Genomic DNA, 25,747 nt, shown 5'->3' on the forward strand with positions numbered 1-25,747 from the left:
TCTCGAAATTTTTCGAATAATTTCTTCGAAATTTCTTCGAATACTTTTCAAGGAGAGTACGGCTATTCATTTGATATTTGAGGCTTTCACTGTGTCCATGAATATTAAATTTGGTTTTTGGGTTTGAACCGCGTGAATTCTTTGTCTAATTCTAACGTTTCGCGAACACTTCAGTTCGCTTCATCAAGAATGAATGACTCGATGGCTGTTCATGTTCTTTCTCAAGACGTGCGACCGATCGAAAGTCAGTCCGCTCGCTCCTGTCGACTGATTAATGCGGACGATTACAGTGATGTCGCGCGTCATATGTCGTACGAAGTTTTGCGCGAATAATCACTATCAAGAAGTGAAATAACGCCTCGACGTTAACGCACGAGATTGGCAAGTGTTCAACCGTGTCTGACGTTGTGTCACCTGTACAGCAGACAAGACAGCAACGAGCGCGAGTCAGATCTCAGCGAATTAATAAGCAATACGAGCCGCGTGCAAGGTTCACTAAGAATTTATCGAACGAATCGACGTGTGTACGCTCGTCAATCTGCGTTGTGCATCCGACGACAACGCGATGCTCGGCAAGCTCGAGGAGAGCGCGAAAGAGATCGATACAGCTTCTTAAGGCAGTCTGCCTTTAAATTATTCAGACCCGCGATTATACGCCGCATAACTTCGCCGTATCCGGTCTGTGGACGGAATTTCATAATTAACCGGAGCGACGTTCAAAGTGCACGCGAAGATACCGTGCCGCGTTGCAGGAGAGAATATAGGCAGGATGGAATTAGATAGAGAGAGAGAGAGAGAGAGAGAGAGAGAGAGCGTTGGTAGATCCGAGAAGGAGGGGGGCGGGGGAGGAAGGAGGGTGGAGGATTGATACCGTCGCCGGTATCAGCGGTCATAATGCGCCTGCATATTTGCGCAGCGCGTATGCGATGCAGCCGAGCGATTTCGAGCGGCCTTCTCTCTCTCGCTGAAGGATCGCGTTTCCGCATCAAACAAGAATTACGCGCGGCAGCAATGAGAGCGTAACGGCAAACGAGCCGAGTCGCCCGCTCGAAGAAACGAGGAAGCAAATTTTGTTACATGCCGCTGCAAGTTTGTAAGCGCGCGTCGGGGTAATGCGCTGCGAGGATGAACCGTTCCTTCGCGTTCGCCGTATCGATTCGCCTCTCTCTCTCTCTCTCTCTCTCTCTCTCTCTCTCTCTCGTTTTCGCTCGATATAAATAGTAAATGGTCTACTACAGCACATCATTCTGCATCGAGTAAAATAATTAAAGTGGAAAATTAGCCTATAAATTAGCCTGTAAATTTGCCAATATTTCAATGCAATGTATATATATGTATGTATATATATGTATGTATATATATATGTGTACATATATATATGTGTGTGTGTATGTGTGTGTATATATATATATATAATGAATTTTTAATTTAACATTTTTTAATCGACTAATTGCGCGATAAATCGCCAGGGAGACGAAATTCCTCACGGTCTTTATATGTGTTTCCAATGTCCCTTGGAACGAGATTTACTTTCTAGTAAATCGATCTTCTGAATTTACGAGACGAGAGAGAGAAAGGGGGGGACACCATTGTGTGAGCAAACAATCGCGTAATACTAACACCACACATAAAGCGAGAAAAGAAATATTTTCCAGTCAGTATATACGCGTTATAATACCATCGTACACATAAGCGAACGAGTCGACGAGATTTAGCCTTCGTAGGAGGCAGTCGAGTGGTATAAGAGTGCGCGCGCGGGGGCTGCTCGTTCCGTGTCCGTTCGTTCGTCCCGAGCTAAGTGCACTTCGCGAATAATCGCAGCGTGAAGCGAGCGTCGAAACATGCACATGCAGCGATGATTTACCCTCCTACCTGCTTGTTTGCTACCCGACCCCGTCTACATTTTCTCCGCTCCTATATCTATCAGCCGCGTTCTGCCCGCTGGTTTCCGCCCTCAACAAGGCGGAAAAATGCTCTCTCCCGCTACGCGGCGTTTTCTTTTTTCTGGCATCAAAGTGGCGATTAAGGACGCGAAAAGACGAAGAAACAGCGTCGTGAAATTTTCCGGCTTCCGCCAGCTCGTCGTCTCGTCGATCCGCCTCGCGAGTAAACTCCAACGCCGTCTGCTAGCGTCTTTTCCTCCTCCTCTTCTTCTTCTTCTTCTGTTTCCTCTTCCTCTGCTTGCGACTAAACGTGAGAGGCGCAGAAAGAAAATAATATTTTTGCCGGCTCAGTGCATCCATATTGGTGCAAGCGGTTGCGTGATGCGCTGTGGATTTTGAGACGCACGGAATCTTCGGAAAGTTCGCGAACGACTCGTTAACCTTTTGAACCCGTTATTTTGTTAGAGTAAGATAAGATATAGTTGATAAGTCTATTATCCGTTATAAATCTCTAAATCGTTATAAGTCCCTTCGCATTACGATACATTATTGCAACTTTACATTAATTCTAATAATTTATAAAAAATAAAAATTTCGCCACAAAAAATGTCATTTTTATGTTGGAATCTAGAATATGCCGCACCGCTCTGCCGGGGTCAGGCAGAGTTATGTTTACGTTTATCGCGGCCATTAGAATTCAAAGATTATACAGAGTGTCCGGTAACTTACAGAGGAGCCGCGTACAGTTAGATTAGATCAAACTAAACAAAAAATTTCTCTATCATTTTGCAAACAACCACGTAAAATTTTGAATTATTAATCACAGAAGATTATGCGCCATACGGTAGATGAGTTGTGATGGCGTCTTTCGTTATATGCTTGCATATTAGGTCAAACTAAAGTCCATTTTCCAAATATCACGTATATGTTTAATTATTAATTAAAAAAAGATGATGTACAGTGTGCGCGTTAATGCAACAATCTTTTTTAATTAATAACTAAATATCTATGTGGTCATTTAGAAAATGATAGAGAGAGAGAGAGAGAACTTTTTTATTCAGTTTGACCTAATATACAAGCATGCAGCTGCAGCCGTCGCCATCACAGTTCATCTACCGTATAGTGCGTAATTATTCACGAATTCTTTGATTAATTCAATTTTACGCGGTAATCTTTGTTCGTAAAATAATAGAGGAATTTTTCGTTCAATTTAATCTAATCTACCTGTACACTGCGGTTCCTCTGTGAGTTATTCTGTATCTGTGCGAATAATTTGTAATATATTACGGACTTTGACGAGTTCCTCGAATTTCGACGATCTGCCGAACGATGAAACAGAATACATCGCGCGGCCATATGTATTCGGAGGGACATTTATCTTTAAATATGCAGCGAGCCGATTTTTCTTTTTCACCGACGCGTCGCTATCGCGTGCGAGCGACGCGAGTCCGTCCGAAGAAAATGCGCCTATTAAACCGGTTGAGAAACATTTGTTCTTTCTAATCACAATGGACCGTTCATGCCGTACAAATGTCGCACTCAGTCACTCACACGGCCCCGCTGTGCGTGACAAATGAACGCGCAGCCGGCGCGTGTGCGCGAGATATCAGTCTTCCTTGCTGCGAATTATCATGAATGGAATTTGTTGAGGCGCACAACCGTGGCCCCCACTCCGGCGATCATCATTGTGTCGCACGAGAGGAATCGCGTTATTCGTAATAGTGCATCCGAAACGTCATGAACCTAATTCGCCATCGCTCTAAGGAGGCGCGATCGTGTTGCATCGACGACTTCCCGTCGTCTTCCGCGTGTCCTCGATCGCGTTTCCCACGCATTGACAAAGCTACCGAATTATTGTGTCATATTGGATCGTAAGCGTGACTTTTCGTATTATTCGAATTTCCCGCGTGTGCACAGGCAATGCACGGGTACAAATTTGCAATGGAATTTAACACCAGAACTACCAACGATTAACGGCCTATTTCTATCAGAGCGATAAAAATTACGAACTTTTGGAAAAATACATAACGTAACGAAAAGAGTGTTCAGTTACTTTTTTTTATTTTATTTAATGCCAATTAACCCCAATCTTGTGCTGGAGCCTGATTTATGACTTCACCTGATTTTTTTATTTTATTAATTTTGAATTATCCGGAAACTGGGAATGAAGACTTTTAATTCATGCACTGAAAAAAGTTATATTGGCGGAAATATTAGAATTAAGTACTTTCTATTAAGCTGTTTTCAATTGCAATAAAAAGCCAAAGTTGCTATAGAATCATGCAACAAAAAAGTAAAGTTGCTATAGGATTGTTTTTTAATCTCAAATTAAAATGTCAAAATAAAATAATTATTTTTCGTAATATTTCGTGTTTTTTTACATTAAATATAATATATAGAGAAAATTTTATGTAAGTAATTTATTTATTTCTAGTTATATATATGTGTGTGTATGTGTGTGTAAACACATTTTTTTATACCGTTAAACTCTAATCACAATCAGAAATTTAGATAACTTGTATTTGTAATATTTTTAATAAATTTTATATATATGATACATCATATCATACTGCAAAAATTTAAAATTAATAATTATTTTATTTGTCTCTTGACTGGAAAAATTATATATTTTTGTATACTTAAATAATTATACTTTTCAACAAATTGAAATATGTAATATTTTTTTCTTAAAGATTCAAGTAATAAACAAGGAAAGCCTAGAGTGCTTAAATCTTAAGAATCTCAAATTTATTTTGAGGAAAGTTACAAATTTTTATATAAACTACATTTTCACTGTTTTCTTTTTATATTTACAAATACAGCGAGATACTTAGTGAATATTTCCGATTACTTTTTTACATAATTCTATTTTATAGACTTGAAAGTATATTTATAATTTGTTATATATTTTTTAGCACTTTTACGAAATGTAAATAAGCCAGGAATAAGACAGAAATTATCTCAGTATGTCAGATTAAAGTGTTCAAAAGATGTCATATGAGAATTAAATATATAAAATGCCGTTATTAATTTAAGTAATTTTTATAAGGAATTAAAAACTCATCAGCTTTGGTACTTTTATTATTTAACATTTTATGGGGCATATTTTTAAAGATAGTGACTCTAATATCTATTATAAGTTTACATAACATACCTAGATACACGATAAATGTGTGAAATATAAGAATCTTATAATATTTATTATTATTATGATTATTGTTTGGCAAAAAATTGACCGCAATCCATTCAGTGAAAGTACTCAGTCATTTGTGGTCAATATTTAAATCAAAATATGGAAATTTGCTTTTTTATTAAAATATTTCTAAATAAAAACTTAAACTTTATATAAACACAAAAATGTACTTGTACCAATTTAATGTATTTACAGTTACACTAATGTCAGAAAGATTACAAAAATGTTAAAAAATTTATGTTACACACTACACAAGTAGATATACTTTTATTTTTTTAGTAGCATTTTTTATAACAAATACTTGTATGATTATATGTAGACATGTTTTCTATTATATATTATCCGTATAATGAAAATTACTAATAAACTTCTTTGTTTCTAATTGTTTTTTTGTCTTGTCTTGTAAAACAATAGACACTTTAAACTTTATGTGACGTGGTTAAAATATTCATCACAAATTTATAAAGAGTTAATGTCGTCAATGGTTTTGGAACATGAACCAGCTGCCAAACAGTTCAACGACGCATGACATATAATTTTCAAAATATTTCGCCACGGTATTCTCTTCGCGTAATGTTCGATATTACTGCGGCATCGATTAATGACCTACACTGACTGACGCAATTACTGTTATGTTTCGCTGTCTTCCGACCGTTTCTTATCCACTTAAATGCGACACATAGAAAAGGGGAAGGAGAAAAAAGGCCGGAGAAGAAAGAAGGAGAGAAAGAGAGAAGAGGAAACATAAGGTGTTCTACTTCCCGGTAATTTGCCGTCGTCGTAAAAGGGTCAGTCAAGGGACCACCGGTCGAGTATCTTCACCCCGATTTCCCAAGACGCAAATGGTCTTAACCTTCATGCGCGCCGGGATAGAAGGAGGGGGTTGCTGGAGGGAGGCTCAAACGGCTAACATACAAATGCCGTCTTTAGACCACGCATGATATACACGCTCACACAAATACACACAACAAGCGTTCGCGAGCGAGACAAGGTAGTGGCTTGATAAATGAATGCGCGGTTGATACGTGAGAAGGAACGCATTGCCGCTACGCCCGGGGAAAAGACTAAAGACACCTTAGGGGAAGCGTGTCCAGCCGCTCGAATATATCTTGATCTCGAGTAACCGGGAAACGGGAGAAGCAAAGACGCTACCGTCGTGTGTATCGCCGATCGCACGTATAACACGGCCGGGATATCCTGACTTAATCCACTCCCCCGCGTGCCGTCCTTGCGTTCGTCGAGTTCGCGCGATCGCTGAGGAACGTCGCTATTTCGCGAGGCGATTCCGGCGATTCCACGGGCGCGGCTTTACGGTCGCCGAGTGACATTAATTTAATGGCTCGCCGGTGCTCCCCGCCGTGATCAAATTGAAAATTAATGCCGGCCCGCTCTCTCGCGCCGCTCTCGTCGAGATTTCATTGTCACCGCGTGATCGCCGCGTGCTTTGTTTATTCGCATCGCTCGCTCGTAAATTCACGCATTTCCACATTTTAAATATCGTCCGAGCGCGAGCGCGTAACGAGCACGAGTACACGGCGCGATTTAACGTTTTAATTTGTCGCGCACTCGTAAATATTTTAATAAGCGACACCCGTGCAGCCCGGCTTATTGTCAAATTGTTACCTCGGAGCGCGGAGTGCACCTTTACGTAAGGGTAATATCATGTCAACTCTCGCGCTCGCGCGATTTTCACGTCGCACTCGCGAATGCGCCGCGCGAATGTGCGTTAAAAATGCGTCGTGCTGTGACCCTTTAACGACGGCTAAGCTGGACTCAGCCGAGCTCTATCGCTGCGCGCACAACTTCGCCGCTGAATACGCGTAATGGATTATATCAACCCGACCGATGTTTGTTACTTTGTTTTGTTTGTTGCTTCATATAATTCGTTGTATCTGCGTTAAGGTATGAAGTAACAGTTAACGAATTCATAAAATTAAAAAAAAAAAAGAAAAAACTGCACTGCGTATCAAAAATAAATTATCCATCGAGTTTCAATGCAAGTTATGGAAAAAAGTCACTACTACATTCAAAGAAAAAATCGAAAAAATAAAAAGTATTTATTCGTATAATAATGTGGGTATTAATAATATATGGATATTAATAATATATTAATTTCTTATATTTTCTTAAATCTATTTTTTATTTAATAGAATAACTTTTATTAAGAACGAAGTTTTTAAGAAGGTATGCATATATTTCCTTAGTTAAAAAAAATATATTTTGTATTAGTTATATTATTTATGTTTTATGTTAGTAATTTCCTTATATATTAAAGAAACATATTTTATATTCTATATTATAATAGATTTACTTACATTATTATAAATAAATTTGTTATTATAGTACTCATCGAATGAATATCTTTTATTTTTTAGATATTTTTTTCTCTGTATGTACATAGAAAAATATATATTGCATTCAAGCAAATATTACTTGTTTTAAGTATTTCATAAGTTTATACATTCGCAAATTTACTACAAAGTTATCATTAACATCAAATCTACCACAAATTTATCATTAGCATCAAATTTATTTAAAAAATACGTTCTGAATCCTAAGTATTCACGGAGAAACTACTTAATATAGATAACCATAGTCAGGTGAACGTGCAGGTCATGCGACTGGTTTTCCCCTACCTATCCATTTGTCATATTAGATATCAGTGAATACATCTCAAACAATACGGTTAAAATGTGCTAGAGTCCCATCATGCATAAACCACATGGTTACTCTTATTGCCAGCGTAGAATGTAATCTTTCGATTATAACCCAACTATTGTGTGTAGCAAAACCAGAGATTTTAGGACGTATGCACATATGATATTTTTTTGTAGGTGTGGAGAGAACTTACTTATCCACATACAAAGTTTGTAGATGTATTTCTGAATCACCCTCTGTGTGTGTGTGTGTGTGTGTGTGTGTGTGTGTGTGTGTGTACTTGTGTAAAACAGATTCAGTTTAATTATAGGCTTATTCTTTTTTACAGAACTTCCTGAATTGGTGTACAATGATGCAATAAGTTAGAGTAAAACAAGTATATTTTATTTTACTCTAACTTATACAGCACTACACTGGGGAAAAATGTATGATACTTAGAACTATAAAGGCATAGTAAAAAGATTATAGTTAGGAATATTATTTTTATAGCAAATTTTAGCATAATGTTTGTAATATTTACAATATAATAGCATAGTATAACTGACCTATGTAAACTTTTACTATGGTAACTTTTACCAAGAATTATAATTATTTGAAATAAAAAATATAATAAGGTTGCAAATATTGAATGGTAAGAGAAATTAACTATTTTATATAGTCAATACAATTAGAATATTTGGAAAATATAGGTACATGTAACTATATTCCCAAAGCGTGCTTTACTATATACATAGAGTAAAGATAGAATAAGATGGTAACTATAAATCTGCTTTAATTCTGCTATATTTTTATGTTTAGATGAACTATAAATATATGTTTGAGGCCAAAACGAACTATAAAATATAGTGAGATTATAGTTATTCCAACTATTTTTTTCTCTCAATGTAGTATACAGCAGTTTAGGAAGTTTTCGAAAACAGACCTAATGTGATATAGTGGAAGATTTTCGCAATCACACACATATACACAACATACACACGCTGGTCTCTGGTGAGAAAATAATTGGCTCACACGTATGTGACGCTGGTAGTGAACGTGTTAAAGACGGATCGCGCGGACGACAACTTTAACGGCCACAAATTCCACGTGCCGCGACTATCACGGTGCTTCACGAGGAGTTCTCTTTCGCGACGCGATATACACCGCTAACTCAATAACCTCCTTATTCCCTTCGACCTCATTTCCGTCGAATGTTATACTCGGCCCGGACCCGGCGTCGACGGCTTAAAGCCGATGGTCCAGGGACGTCGACGGCGCCGGGAAAAATGGATTGATAACTGCGACGGCACATAAAGGCGCAGTGCGAAAAGGAGGTTAACAATATCAGAATTATGCGGGGGAGTGGGAAGGAGGAGAGATCGTCATCTCGTGGAAACAGTTGCGGAGGTTCTATGGTCTGTGGGGCGTGTTGTGAGTAAACATAATATCGCGCTTTATACCGTAATGCGTGAGTATATTTGTCGCAACGTCGGAACCGTGACAATCGTGTATTTCACGGTGAGCGCAAAATAATGCGCTGAATCGTGCGACGTGCGTTTTTGTTTATTCGCGATATCCGCGTGATACAGCCGGAAATGTTGATGTTAGATATAATTTAGACAGGTGTATGCGGCGTGCAAAATCACACGCACTCACCGACAGAGTACACTGAGAAAAATCCTCCTGTTAGCAGAGCGAAAGCACTTTTGCTGTTTGATGATCGTTACGGAAACCGATCGAGTAGTTACTGTCAAAAATCATTTTTTATCATTTGTCATTTTAACAGACACATATTGCTGAGATATAAATCACATATTTGTTGGATGTACGAAATTCATTAGAATATCACAACTTATAATATCAGTAGCAAATCAACAAATATAAGCGGCGCAAGCAGAAACGATTTGTTCGAAGACAAATGAAACTCTTGCGTCGCGATAATCCGTGCAAGCTTGCATCACCGCCTCCTAATCAGAGCGAGATAGCTGCTGTTAGATAGTGCATGTGTACGTGAAATATTGCGACATAGAAAATGAGTGATTGTGAAGAAATAGACCTAGTATTTATATAATAATAATACGTTCTTTTTCCAAATTCTTGCAAAAACAAACATTTCTTTATTAATATAACTGATTTGCTGAACGTAATTTCTAACCTCTTCATTTCTGATCTCTGCATTGCTAACAAATCAAATCTATAATCAAATTTATGATTTGTTATGGACTGCACAATATAGCATCTGTAATGTATTCATTACAGAAGTGTTACTACAGCAGCAAATTGGAAGCAACAAATCATTTGTTTTCATAATGGAATTGTTTGCTGTCCTACAATACTGATCATTTGTTGCAGGTACTGGTATTTTGTTAAATTAGTAAAACTATTTTTCTTAACGTATAGTCGTGGTTTGTAGGACAGTAAAAAAGACCTGGGCTAGACGCCTTATATTTTAGAATTTTGAACTTCTCAAGAAACTAATTCTTGTGACTGACTGTATAAACATAATAGAGGTAACCTTCTTCTATGTATTAATGCCAACTACGAAACTGTTAACTGTATTTTATTTTACAATAACCAAAATACGAACATACAGCAACATAGCCATCTTGCCCTGGTATCGGCTTCAGTTACTCAGTAGCGCACAGTAAGAAGGCCACATATGAAATATGTATCTTGATTAGTAGTTGTAGTCTCCTCCTGCCGGCCAACTTTACCTCGTCTGTCCATATGCTTTATTTCAATCGTTTTATGAACGAAAATCACATTTATTATCAGAAACAGTATATTATACACTTGCAAAAAAATTCATTCTAACACTAATTTTATTCACGATGGAGGATGCTAATAGAAAATCTCGAGAAATCTGTTATTTACTTTGCTATTACCAATCAGTTTTTTCTAATTTTTTAACTAATAATATAATCTTTAATAATATATAATAATATATATAATATAATATAATATAATAATATAATATAATCAGTTTTTTCTAATTTTTTAACTAATAATATAATCTTTAATAAACTAATAATATTACCCTAATTTTAATAAAACTCAGGGAAAAATATTTACGTTCTAAAACGTTCTAAAATTACATTTATTTTGTGCCCGCTATTCCTCTCAAATACTAAAAAAACCACACGAGCAATATATTCCTAGAACTATTTAGCCCCGATCTCCTCTACACGTGGCTCTACGACAAATATGCGATCAATGACAGAGAAATTGTAACATTTCTACCTCGGTAAACCTCAAAACGCTTTCGGTATTCACCATTGGGCATTAATCGATTGAAATTTTATTTAACTAAAGTAATCGGTAAATCAATAATTGAAATTAATCAATCGTTATATATGCAATCAAGAATAATTTAATCAACTCATGACACTGATTATTAATCAATGTATAATCAATTAAATTCAAATTTGATTAATAATTAATTGCATTATATGTATAATTGATCAGTTACTCGTGATTTTACGCGACAAATGATTAATTTTGTTTATTAATTTGTCGATTATTTTAATCAATATTTTAATTGATTAATACTCAATATTATTAATATCCACTAAGGAGATTTATCATCTAAAAATTACGAAAAAAACAGAAATAAATTCTTCTATTAGATTCCAAAATTCATTTAGAAAAAAATGATGCGATAGATATCCTGATGCAATAGATTAAACGTTCAAAACATATAAAGCGAGGGTCAATACAGAACGTTCGGTCAACATACTCAATACGACGTCGCAGAAATTTCCGAGTTGGACATTAACAATATTACAACACTACGCCGTGCGTTACGCTACATTAGCGTAAAAAATGAATAAGCACGAGCGCTAACGAGCCCAGAAGCGCGATATTTTCTCCCTGGCATCAGCACTCGCAATTTGATTCATCGACTGTGAACGATAACGACGACGACGACAACGATAATATAAATAAGGGAGCGGCGCGTAACAGAGCGCGACGTAATCGATGTTTAAAGCGCCGTATCGGATTTCGACGAGACGACCCGTCTTAACCTTCGCGGATAACACGGAAAGTCCGTTCGCGCTCGTCTCTTAATCTTTATACATAGCAACCCCATTTGCATGGACTTCAAAGCGCACGGATGCGCCGTAGCGAACAGCCTCGCTCGCTCGATATCATCCCCGAGTATATAACCGAAAACACATCGCTTAAGATATCCCATCTCCTCGCTCACCGCGCGACACCTGTCAATATCGCCGACGTCCCGTTAAAATTCACCGTATGGTGCTTTTGGATTTAGTCGAACCTTCAGAACGTCTTCAGCTCACCCATTCGATCCACTTACCCCTCGTCGACGGTGATAGCTAGGGTAACCAACTCTCAATTAGCCTATTTCGGGATATCGTTCTTAAGAATTCGGAACTTTTTCATTGGGATACATCAGATCAAAATATCTTCTAGTATTAATTCTCCTTCTTTATAAGAATTTATTTGCTCTTTCTTAAATATTTTTTCCTCAAGTGTGCAACGATTGACTATCCTTTCATATCACATGTGCTGTTTAGAGTTTAGATACTAAAATGTGCTATTAAAAAAGTTGCTATATTTCATAGAAATTTGTTATGATCTGCTAAAAAATGATCTTAACGTCATAACGAATACGTCATAACGTCATAAAGTCATAACGAATGTTCCTTCTTGTTTATTTTATACATCTTGCAAATAACCGCTTAGGTTTTTAATTAAAGGATATTAAAGGAGAAGGATTATTAATTAAAGGACGTTAGTACATTATTGTACGCGATTATTCGCTAATGAATAACTCAAGACTCTACGTGTTATTTGCAAAATCATAAAGGACATTTTTGTTCAGTTTGACTTAATTTATAAACACACACAACGGCAGGCGTTGCTATGATGAATCGTCTGCCGTATCACGCATAATTATTCGCCAATCTTCTTGTTCTGTTGATCGTTTGAATGACTTAATAATTTATAGCAACAACTTTTTAGCAATATTTGCAAGTAAATTTAAATATGTGTGAGAACTATACATATATTCGTTTGTCTCGCTAGTCCTTTCTTGTCTGCCACAGTCAATTTTTGTAAGATGTATGAATGTGAGAGATTTTTTGCTAAATTTCACAAATTATCCAGATAGAAATTCTGCTTCTGTCATCTATATTGATCAAATACAAAACAAATATATGCGATATTGCAGTACTTGATATTCACTTGTCCATCTTAGCTAATTTTTCGTATCTAGATAATTTTTACTATGACTGCAGGACCATTTTTTAGTCTACAGAGCAGAAAACCTGGATGAAATCGGGAAAGTTCGAAAGTTGGTCGCCCTAATGGTCAGCCTCCGTCTCACCTTGACGCAACGGTTCGCCCAGCCAAGCGAGTTGCCGGCGTGCCTTCTTTTGCATTCGATGGGGCGAGAGTGCTAGGCGCGCAATATGAAAAATACATAATTCTCCGACGAAAGTGCCAATAATACGTACATCATGTTCCCGGTCGGCGCGCCGCGATATTTCACGCCGGACCTACCGGCGATCCGGGAAGCGCGCGGTACGGTGTGGCACAGCGCGGTGTTGTGTGGTGTGGTGTGGCGTGTATGCAGCGGGCCGCACGCGAACCATTTTATTTTGCAATATAATGCTTGACTCCTCGTCGTCCGCGCGGCTTGACATATTGGACGTGATAGGGAGTAATCTGTTATACCACCCCGTGTCCACGATAGGAGCCCGCACCCTCCGACCGGCCGTCTCTACGGTGCAGCGGAACGCGACCGATATATTTCCCGACATGCACTTCCGTACGATTCGTAGGGAAAATATAGTGGGTCGCGAGAGCGGGAGCGCGAATGCGTGAGCCGGATCGGCGATAAATCAGACCGCAACGTAAATAAAATCTTATGGGAACGCCGCCGCACCGGTCTGGAGAGCGGCGTCTTTTCCGTCCTTTTTCCGCCGCCAATTTGAGATCGCCAGCCAACGCGTGGCGGACATGGGGCCGCGTCCCTTTACCCACAACGGAAACCGTCGCAATTACATCCCGCGTAGGAATTTACCGAGATTTTTCCAGATACAAAGCTTGATTTAGAATGCCCAAATTTGCCCTGAAATTAATTATCTCTACCACGATATCAATTGCACAGAATTTTATAATAAAAATTACCGTAGAATTTTGTTATTAAATAGTGAATCGACAGAAAAAATATCCAAAAATGAATAAATATTAATTTGGTGGGGGTTATTTTATTTATTATTTAATTATTTAATTGCTTGAAGGCTAATAGCATGTGTTTACTTAAATTTAAATTCCGCTATTTAAGTAGAATAAATAATTGCTACCATGAAAGTTAAGGTAACTGTCGAACTAACGTAACTAGTAATTGTAACTAGTAACGTAATAACTGTTCCGAAAACTACGTTAGTTTTCTATCAGGGCTGTTATTGCATTCAATAGAATAAAAAACAAAAGAACTATTTTAAAATTTAACTATTTTAACTTTGAGTATTTTAAACGTACGAGTTAATTAACGAATAGAATATTGAAATTATTTGGAAAGTCAATAAATGTTTTGTTCAATTCAAATGTAAAGTGAAGACCGGGAAGTATATTGAGAAAATCTTTAGCTTTCTATTCAAAATAGTATGTTTTATAATTCCTGAAGTTAGAGTTAAGACATCGTCCGCCATTTGTAAAGAGCAAGTGAGTGAGTGAGTGAGAGAGAAGTTGCGCTTCGTTATTTCAGCTTCAGAGCTTCCGCACGCAAAAAAAAATTTAGTTGGTGCAGCCAAATAGAAACCAACTGATCAAAAACAATATCTCTGTTATAAAAACTAATATTTCTGCTGTCGCAACCGTAAATATTTGTCTGAAGATTCAACGATATTAGAACTCGGTTGAGACGACTGAGAACAATTGACTATACAGAAGCCTCATAAGAAATTTTTCTGTTCCTACAGCCGAGTTTTCGTCTGATCTCTGAGCAACCGAAAATTCGGTTGCACCAATTGTTTTTTCCGTGCGTCTCACTCCTACTCGAGTTTCTCTCTCATTCCCTGTGACTCACATCATCCCCAAAAATGACGGACAGAATGCAATCAGGAAACCAATCAGGAGCCATCATACCTCGTCCCAATTCTGACTAGAGAAACTTTAAAATATATTTGAAACGTAACACTTATATATAATATATTACAATATAACCAGATTTTATAACCATAATTATTTTGGGGAGTCGAACTCCCAATTAGATCCTAAGAAATTTCATGCGAGACTATTAACATTGAGATGACGACGGTTGAAGTAACGAAAACCGCGAAGTCGAAGCCGACACTTTATATGTTCGTATGCTAGTGTGTGCGTATGCGCGAGCATTATTGTATAAGAAAACTTTCATCGATATTGCGCAGTTACAGATATCGCGGATATTGTGAGATACTCTTTCCTCCGCACTCGCTCCTCTGCGCGATACGATATTATATCGTTACGATCTTTATTTCACGTCGCTCGCGATTGCTCTGTTATTTCGCAGAATTTGAATGCCTCCCTACCTTCGCACAGTGGCTAATGTTCTGGCGTTCACCGCGAGAGATCGAATATTCCGCTTGCGCGTTGTCGGGCTTTAATTCACTTACAAGCGGGCCGACGAAATAAACGCGTCCAGGCCGAAGGGTGGCTCCTCCTTCCTTCACATCGCCAGCGATTCTTTACAATTAATCTCGCGAGAATCATGCGCCCGGCAGCTCGACAGGCATTTCGGATAATCCTGGATGGCGTCGCGCAATATTCCGGCGAATATTGCGCGACGCATCGGTGCATCCCGATGGCGCATGTCTATCGAAAAACCAAAGAGATCTCTCCGCTGTAGTTTCGCTCGGCTGGGGCTAGGATCAGGGATGGCACTCGAGACACACCCGGGGGATTTTGGGACGAAAAGTTCCGCTAGAAACTCCCAGTCTCTCTCGCTTATCCAGAGTTCAACCTCTCTCTGCCCCATTCCTCAGCCCCGGCCCTCCGCGTCGCTCCTCTCGTCGCTCGTGTCCCTCGTCGCTTTTCTCGCAACGCGCGACAGCGGCAACGACTCCGGCTGCATATAGTTTTCTCTTCAGGAGAGGCGCGCACACGCGAACGAGAACGCGAGCGTGCGCGCGCGCCTGCTCCGCGGCCCGGGTCGAAAGCTATCGCGAAAATATAGACCGTGAAATTTCTAAACGGGATTTAAAGTTCCGCGCGACCAATTTCTAGCCGGCGTTTAACCTCCCCGCACGTAATTACCGAGATAACGAGCTTTGTAAAACGGTCGGGAACTCCGGCTGCGGAAGAAGAGATTAAACGAGCCGTTTATTCTGTAAGTGGTGTAAGTCAAATTTGCGAAATATAACGAGTTTAAGCGAGGGGGGGTGTAAGCGCAGCGTAAAGGGGGGGGGGAGAGAGAGAGAGAGAGAGACCCGGCTCTCTATCGGGTCGCATAACCAGAGTTGAAATTTTGACCTTACTTTCAGCATTATTATTCCATTTAACAGCTATTTTGATATTCCGAAGCTTATAATATAATCTATTTTAACGCTAAAAAACTGAAAAAGAAAATTTCGAACATCATCAAAGTTTAAGTAGTAGTAAATTGTATCATTAGAATTAAACCTACTCTCCTAGCTTACCTCCTATTGCATTGTAGAGTTCAAGGTTTAACATATAGGGTCAAAATTTCGATTCGGGATTCTTTCCTAACCAAATCGAAGTTTTCACTATATTTTTGACTTCAATATTCCATTTAACGCCTATCTTGATACTTTAAAGTCTATATCAACACCTCTCCTGATTCTATTTAACTTACTAATTTTGCCAAGAGATCTTTGGAATCTACAAGTGGCATTTTGTGCGTTTTATACTATTCAGAGCCGCTAAGTAGGACTTTAATTACCATTTGTATTAAACACATACAATGATCCTATACAGAATATTCCAACTCAATTGCACAACTTCTCGTGAAGACGTAGAACGGTGGATTATCGCGCAAAATCGTGCAACAATTTTCTTTAGTTGATAATTAAAAATCTACATGGTTATTTGCAAAATGGTAGAGGACTTTTCTGCTCAGTTTGGCCTAATATACAAGCACACGACAGCAGACATCGCCACTACAGCTCATTTACCATATATCATATGCACTGAGAGAAATTATCCGATAAAAAAATTAACAAACGAATATTTTCGATCAAAATATCGATGAATTTTTATATCCGATCAGGATATCAGGTTAAATTTAATCGAATACTTCTAATCATAATGGCATTTCATCAAATAAACCGATCAAAAAATTATGAATCGGTATTTCTCATCGGATGTTTCCTGATCGGATACAAAAAATTATCGGTATTTTGATCGGAAATATCTATTTGTTAATTTCGTATTGAATAATTTTTCTTATGATCATTCATAAATGTTCTACAATTAATATCTGAGTCATTATTGCGATTTTCGCAAAATGATATTGGACTGTTCATATGAACAGTTGATATGAACATGTTCATATGAACATTAAGATATCTTAATCCGCTCTACATTCTAACAAGAGATTAAAATCGAACTGAGATACCTTATAATATATATACTCTATAATATACAGATGCCAGAAAGTGTAGATCGAGAGTGGAGCTACAATTTCGACTCGGAATCAGAATGCATTCTAAGCTCGAGTAAAATACTCACTCTCGCGAGTGGCAGTTCTTTCACAATCGCTTCGAGCGAAAATAGTGCCACTGTTCACTTATTTTGAGTCAGATTCCACCTCTCGAGAAATTCAGAGAGTACAGATCGTCCCATTTGCCGATTCAAGGAGGTCCAAGGTGTAGCGTGTGATTAATTATCGACACATATCGAGCTGATTAAGTAGATTAATCGTAACTTCCCGCGGGACTGCGAGCTATTAGTGACGTACGCCCCGTTGATTCCTCAAGCGTTCTCAGTATAAATTATTCGACATCTTAATAATACGTCGCGCGTAATTGCTCGTTATTTTACAACGTGATCGTGCTCCCCGGGAGATTTCGACGTTGGGAACTCGAGCGTCGCTCCTCCCGGAAAATATTTCACAGCGCATTTCCGATCGATTTCGCGATGAGGCGTAATGCAATGCAGCACGAGATTGCCGAATATAGTTCTTATTTGTCAGCGAAGCTATAATGAGAAGAGCTATTGAACGAACGATCATATCAAATCGAGATTTCAAACGTGAAAATATAATCGCGACAAATTGACATGTCTATGAGATAAAATGCTTGAGAATAATTGAAACGTTGAACTTGTTTGTCGCGGATCATCAGTCATTGATTACGTTGCGATACACGAAAATACGGATCGCAGTTTTTCCCCGCTGTTTCTAGACAGCGAAGCAAATTTTCCTTGTTCTCGATAGTTGAACGATGCGGGGAAGTTTCCGGGGCGGACGGGAAAATGCGACGCAGAGAGGGAGCATTCCCAGAAGTCACGAAGGGACCGCGAAGGAATCGCAAAGGAATCTTGAATCGACTCTCCAAGACTTCATTCTTTTCATGTGAAACACGCAGTTTTAATTTATTCCAAGCTTTGAGTAATTAAACTCACGGCGCGCTGCACCGCTTCCTCGCTTGTGTTATCTCTAAAGTTTGTCCGTGAAATTGGATACGACGAGGTATGCCAGAGAAAAAGAAGAATCGGGGAAAAACCGCGATTATTATAGCGGTTTTGCAGACATATAATATGTCCCTTCGATATTACCTTCTTTACGTACAATTACACGCGACAAACGATATTAATTTCCTTAGATATATCGAGAAGAAACTCATTATTGTTGTTTTTCTTTCTTTCATCGCTCTTTATATCGTGTTGAGCATTAATCCATTAAAATTTTCTTTGAAACAATCAGCATATCAATAATCAGAATTAATCAATCGTCATATATGTAATCACGAGTAATTTAATCGACTGACGAAATTTATTATTAATCTGTGTATATAATCAGTCACGTCAAAGCTTGATTAATCCCTTCACGTTAACGAGAATTCTCTCTTAGTGAAGGGGTTAATAATTTCATCAATCGGTGAAATTATTCGTGATTTCATTAATTTTGATTATTGATGTGCCGATTATTTTAGTCAAAAAAAAAAAAGTATGGAAAGTGAGTATTATTTTTTTAACAGAATCGATTTTTATGAAAGTTGACACAGACATAAAATAAGTATATATATATTATTATTATATTTTATATTATTTTATGTAGTTTTTAATATATATATATATATATATATATATACTAAAAACTACAATAATAAAAGTGTAGAGAAATGACTGGGTTTTGATTAAAAATTAGAAAATGTATTCTGGGGGTATGAGGTGGCAGCGGCCATTTTTGCATTTTTAAATCAGTTTTCAACTGTTTTTGATTGAGTCACGAAAATATCTCACTGTTGAATCGAAGAAGTTATATTTGAATATATCTTACAATATATTTTCTTTTATTGGCGACAATAAATTGGCGACAATAAATGTTGCCATAAATTCTATAAATGTTGCAATAAATTCTATTCGTAGTTTGATTATTAGTCTCTGATTTATTGTAGTTGTATAAATCTCGTTGTGCAATTATATCAAGATTTACGATCAAGTTATCATTCGTATAGTTATCTTTGATTATTATTACTCATAGATTTATGGGCGTAAAAGTCTGATTATTAAAATAAACCTCATTATTGGATTGGCAAAGAATATTTAATTTTGAAATTCAAGTCTTAAACTTGTACCAGCTTTTGAACTTGACACATGAGTAGCCTATGCGTCTTAAGCGTTATCTCGAGAAAGAACGATTACACGTCTGAATGAAGCGTGATGATCTCAGCTTTGCAACGTGCTTGCGGTCTTTAGGTCTACAACAAGTATCGTAAACCGTAAGCTGTAAAAGTTGGTCAATCACAATCGATTATTACAAGAATAATCGGCTATGATTGGTCATTTCTTACGGCTTACGACACCTATTATAGACCAAGCTTGACCCGAGATCGTCTAGAAATAAAGGGATCGACGAGCGCATTGAGTCGCGCCCTCTATCGCCTCGGCACTGCGGCAGTAAAATCGGTGGCTGCGAGCGCTGCGAGTGCTGAACGGCGAGCTCCTCTCAACACGACCCCCACCACATCGCATTCCATCACGTAGTCTGTTTTCGTAACGCACCTGTCATTCACGATCTTCCACTATCGTTACGTTCGCCGCCGACCTTGCGACCTTGCGACCATTCACGCCTGCGCGCTATGCGACAACAAACATGGCCGCCCGAGCACATGGCCAGTCGAGACCATGTGGTCGTCTGTCTCGCTCGCGCGCATGTTGCAATTTCGAAAAGTTATTGCTCGGAAACGAGTTGACGTAGAGACGTACAACAAAGAGCAATCTTCTTGGCGCGACCCCATGTGCGCCCGTATTGTTTTTTTTACTGCCGACTCGCGAGGGACGGCCACAGCCAAATGTAGCTATAGATTGCAGTCGGCGAACTCCTTACGCATCTCATTCTCATTCACGACAGGAGAAAGCAGATTCTTTTTTAGACCAAGATTTTCTTTCGTTTCTTTTACGATTTCGACGTTAATGTTATCACTGCGGATCGGTGCAGAATAATCTACATGAGATTCATTTATTTCCCCTGCGATCGAATGAGCGTTTTCAATTTTCATCGTTATTTTATTGACGATAAATTTTTAATCTTGCCCTGCGCTGTTCTCAACGAACGTACCTGATGTATCAATACCAAACATCAAATAATAATGAAATATTTACACTGTCGGTGAATAATCTCATATTTGATTGCTAATCAATTCGAATTGGAATTAATACCTGATGTTGACGCGCTTCGATACGCCGACAGCGATCTTGCGATGAAAACAGTCGAACTGTGAAATAAATATCGTCGCATCTTGTGCAAGTAGTATTCTTTTGGTTGAATAATTCACGCGTTGATTTTTATAGTACATTTAGATTAAACAAAGAGACGCTGTTTGCGCTCACATTGTATAATTTATCTCATAAATGCAACAACGAGGGAAACGGTTTGTTCCCAAGATAACGTTATATCGGGCACGATGTTACACAGTCCCGAGTACACATCGCGGCGTTAATACATACGCGGAACGTTAATATTATGGTATTATAGGGGGAGGCGAGAGGAACAGTCTTTTCGCGCATCCGGCATGTAAATGAGTGTAGAGGTAGATATGCAAATCGTAGAGTGGCGCGCGCGAGTGACACCAACGTATTCTACGATCAACATATTTCGCGGGCGCCGCGGTACATCCGCGCGGCTGGCATTTCGGCTCGGTCGCTTTTAAAACGGGAATTAAAGCAGCCGATGTGCGCGCCGAGACTTATTAACTTCGCGATGGAACACGTTGATTGGAACACACGCGCTTCTAATCAAGACGAGTATAATTCGCGAAAATTTGCAAATGCACGCGTTGTATTTAACGATAAATGCCAGGCGTTCTCCCGACTATATCGCGCGACAATTTCGCTAATTTATCTGATGTGCGGTCCAATGTAACTGAGAGCCACTTAAATTAGTAGATATCGATTTTATCATCATCGTCGTGTTTAATATCTCACGCTGACCCTTTCCTCCTGTTTCTCTCCCCCGCCTCTTCTCTCTTTACCTCTCAATGCACGTCAATTTAGAAACAATCGATATCGGCATGTCCAAAAAAAGACTCCTCGTGATTTTCTAGTCATAGAATTATAGATTTCCGAAGAGGGGTGTCGTTATACCGACGGTAGAATGGCAAAAATGGAACGATCAATAAGGAATATTGGCGATTCCCAATTCGACGGAGCAGACAGGCAGGGAAGGGGGGAGACTGAAGGAGTCCCCCGATCAGAAATTCAGATTGAATCGAGGCATGCGGGAGAAACATTTCTGTCGCACGGAGATCGCAATAAGGAAGGTACTGTTTTGAAAAATGACGTAAGAAGCCGGAGAGTTCTTGACTTAAAGTAGACGGGCGGGAAGAAATGTAGACGCGAGAGAGAAGGGGGAGGGGGAGAGTGTTAAACGGTCGAAACGGCATTTCCATAGCGATCCGCCCACACACTTCTCTTCGCGTGAAAGAAAAATGACGGCAGCCTCAGGTGGATCTGATATATACAGGGTGTCTCAAGTTACGGCTCGAACGAGTTTTCCGGCGTGGATGTAAACGAAACTTTGAAGTAACTGCAAGGAACTTCGCTCGAAATCTTTTTGAAATTGACTAAAAAATGAGATTTCATTGGCAAATCTGCGATGAAGCTACTTCGAAGTTCGATTCGCAACACCGCGGACTTTGATGTGTTTTTTTTTTATCGGGGAAAGTTGTTGAAGGTGATATTAGGCAAATTGATCTCCGCGCTAAGAGGAAATCAATACATAAAAACTGTCATACATAAACTGTCATACATAAAAACTTTACTCAAAGGATGCAGATATTTTCTCACGTCGTATTGGTTGCACTGGATTACAAATACTTTTGAAAGCATTTTTGTACGTCCAAAAATGAATAGGAGTATTACTAAATATGAAAACAAAACGATAAGAAATTTCAAAACTGGCATCTCGAGCTGTCAGTTAGAGTAAATATTGGCCTAGTACGAAAGTTCTGCAGTTTGTGTATATGGAACTTGAGTTTACTCCTCGCTCGGGAAAATTTCAACGAACATTTCTCTGCCTTTACAACTGGATTTATAAGCTTAAAAACACATAGAAGTTCGCAGAAATATTGCTATATACACGTGGTTATGTTTTCTGCTAAGTGTAGTAAAACAAAGCACACATTTCTTTAATACCTGTATAAACAAGAAATACGAAAAGAGTAGCATGTTCGTATTAATGCTTGTCTAGCACATTTAAAAGCTCAAAAATGTACAAGAAGTTTGCAGAAAGATTTCTATATGTACATTTCTATGTGATTAGGTTTTCTGCTAAGTATAATAAAACAAAATAGCGCTCATTTCTTTAGCACTTGTATGAACAAGAAATACAAAAAGAATAGCGTGGTCGTTTTAATACTTGTCTGACTTTAGAAACTTGAGAATATACAATAAGTCTGCAAAATTTTTATGGTTTTCTGCTAAGTGTAATAAGACAGAGCAGCACGCATTTCTATATGTATAAGAAATACGAAAAGAGTAGCGTGATATCGTGTTAATGCTTATCTAATATGATGACGATCGCCTCTAAAGTAAAAAACTACTAAGGCTTGGACATTAATAACACTGATATCTAACTTTGAACATTCTAATTGGTTTGATCCTTTAAAGTACAATATTTAAATTTCAAATATTTAAACTTTCAACGTAGAATATGCATGTACTTGTACAAACATTCTCTATATTGAAAGTTAAATATTCGTATTTAAGGACCAGAATAATAAGAATGTCCAGAGTTATTAAGTATCAGTGTTATTAGTATCAAGGTATTTGCCTTACGTCGTCAACATTTTGGGAATTTGTCATTTTCACTTTGGCAGCTCCTTAATTAAAAACGCAAATCGCGCGAATAAGAAGCCGCGACAATATCCGGGACATTCCGTACGTACGATTAGGAATATGCGATTTTGCGATACATCGTAAGCACCGCGATTTTCTTTTCTTAAATCACAATCCGATACGCAATTGGAAAATCATCGTAAAATCACGCCTGTAATTCAAAATCACTCATTGTAGTTAAGTATTTTATGCATATATCGCGCGACAATCTATGATATTTTATACTATCTAATCCAAACTTACACATTTAGAGACATAATAAGATTATGCCATTATAACAGCCTTAAAATGTCAAGTTGCGTTATTTTTTTTATATATGATTTTTATGTATATTTTTTATTTCAGAAAATTACGAAAAATTGTTACACTTGATATTGTTATTAATATTTTAATAAGAAAATTAATATTTTAATAAAAAGATCGATAAAAGTCTCGTTGTTTTATAAATAAATGTTAATAAATAATTATAATTAATTAAACGTGCAATAACACGTTTTTATATTGCATGTTTTAATAAGTCACTTTTAAAAACATTTGAAGATTAATAATTCGGAAATAAACAAGTTCTGTAAAATGTCTCCTATTATGTCCCGCGTAGAAAGCATAATAAAGTTAAACAATGTTTTTAAGATACATCATTTAACTTCGTTACATTTTCATTTCTAATTATTCTTTCACAATAAAACTTGTGTTTTCTTATAATGAATATTTCAAAAAATATTTTGATGAAAAGAGAGAGAGAGAGAGAAAGTTGATTTATTTATTTTTAATACGTTTAATATTTATTTAAATATTACGGTTCCCATCCTACCCCAGATACCCTCATGATTAAAAACTGCGTTAGCAATATAAAATTGCATTTGCGATATAAAATCGCGTGCGATTTAAAATCATATTTAGGACACAAAATCGTGATGTAATGTCGCGTTCGTTGCGGTTCTTAAAAAAGATCGCATCGCGGTACACAATTTCATAAATCGCACATCCCTACGTACGAGACTCGCGCGCGTAGAGGAGGTTCGCTCTCACATAGCGGCGTTGAGTAACACGCGAAATGCATTTCTGTTTCAGGAAGCGCATATATCATCAGATGGAGTGCGCCGCAGTTGATGGTCGTGGCGGTGCAGTACATCCTCACGGGGCCCTATATGCCTCCCTACGTGCCCCAGACGGCGAATTAAGACGTCCGCCGTGGAAAAGAAGTACCGTCGCGTACCGCGTTCATCCAAGAAGGTCGCCGTCGTTGTCGTCGACGACGACGGCGGCGGCAGCAACGAGGACAACGGCAATGACGAGGGCCTAAGAGTCCTGGGGGTGTTCCTACGATACACATACACACAGGTCGCATAATTCCCGCGGGGCACGCGCTTTTTGTGGAACCGCGTCTCGTAGCATGGAACTGACCGAATGACTGATGGATAAACGGACGAACGGACGGACAGGAAATGCGCTTGCGAGCGGGTAACTGGTTTACGATCGACACGATCTGCATCCGTTCTCGGGATAGTTTTCGATTTTGTTCGACGCCGACGCTCGCCGACTCCTATTATCACAATAATTGCAAAACATACAATTTCGTCTGCCACGGTCATGACTTTTGTTCCAGTTTATTAATCAACTTTAATCACCAATGTTTGGTTATTTTCGCTTTATTATCATTACAATACGCTCTATTAGTATTACACTACACTTTATTATTATTATTACCGTAGATTTAATTTCTATTTTTTGTTAGTCGTTACACGTAATCGTGTGACTTCTTTTCTGTCTGCGTATCTTTCTCCTCCTTCTATATTATATAATTAATTCTCATTTTTTCACCTTATATTGTCAAAAAGGTTACCCATTTGCAAATAATGAAATAAAAATCAGCGTTTCATTTTCGAGACAGTTTCCGGAATTTCTGTCTCGTTTCTGGGACAATTTTCGATTTTGTTTTCGCGCGCTCGCCGACTCTTATTACCACAATAATTGCAAAATATGCAATTTTGCCTGCCATGCCTTGCTGTTGTGACTTTTGTTCCAGTTTAATAATGAACTTTAATCATCAACGTTCTGTTATATTCGCCCTATTATCATTATACTACACTTTATTGCCATTATACCATGCTTTATTACCATTATATTACACTTTATTGTTGTAGATTTAATTGCTATTATTTGTTATTCGCTGCACGTAAATCGTGTCACCTGCGTATCTATATCTTTACTTATTTTTCGCCTTTTTACGTTATTATATTATATTAACAGCGTTACTCATTTACAAATAAAAAATAAAAAAAATATTTTGTTTCCGAGACAGTTTCCTGAACTATCTCTCTTCCAGAACAATTTCTGATTTTATTCTACGCGCTCCCATTACCAATAATTGAAAAATATGCAATTCTGTCTACCCTACCATGCCTTGTTGTCGTGACTTTTGTCCCAGGTTAATAATCAACTTTAATAATCAACGTTCTGTTACATTCGTTTCATTATTATTATACTGCACTTTATCACCATTACA

At 38.0% G+C, this 25,747-nt stretch overlaps 1 protein-coding gene across 1 annotated transcript in view; it reads left to right on the forward strand.

Annotated features, from left to right (window-relative positions):
• Window positions 1–25,526, forward strand: part of LOC116847839 (lachesin-like) — a 549,068-nt gene extending 523,542 nt beyond the window's left edge. The window contains exon 11 of the mRNA XM_032823310.1: window positions 24,313–25,526. Coding sequence (XP_032679201.1) covers window positions 24,313–24,422 — 110 coding nt within the window. The 3' untranslated portion in view covers window positions 24,423–25,526. The remainder of the gene's footprint in view (window positions 1–24,312) is intronic.
• Window positions 25,527–25,747: the final 221 nt, after the last annotated feature.

The sequence above is a fragment of the Odontomachus brunneus genome, unplaced genomic scaffold, assembly GCF_010583005.1.
Source record: "Odontomachus brunneus isolate Ranch 3 - 2012 unplaced genomic scaffold, Obru_v1 Obru_scaffold_001, whole genome shotgun sequence".
NCBI classification, from domain to species: Eukaryota; Metazoa; Arthropoda; class Insecta; order Hymenoptera; family Formicidae; genus Odontomachus; species Odontomachus brunneus.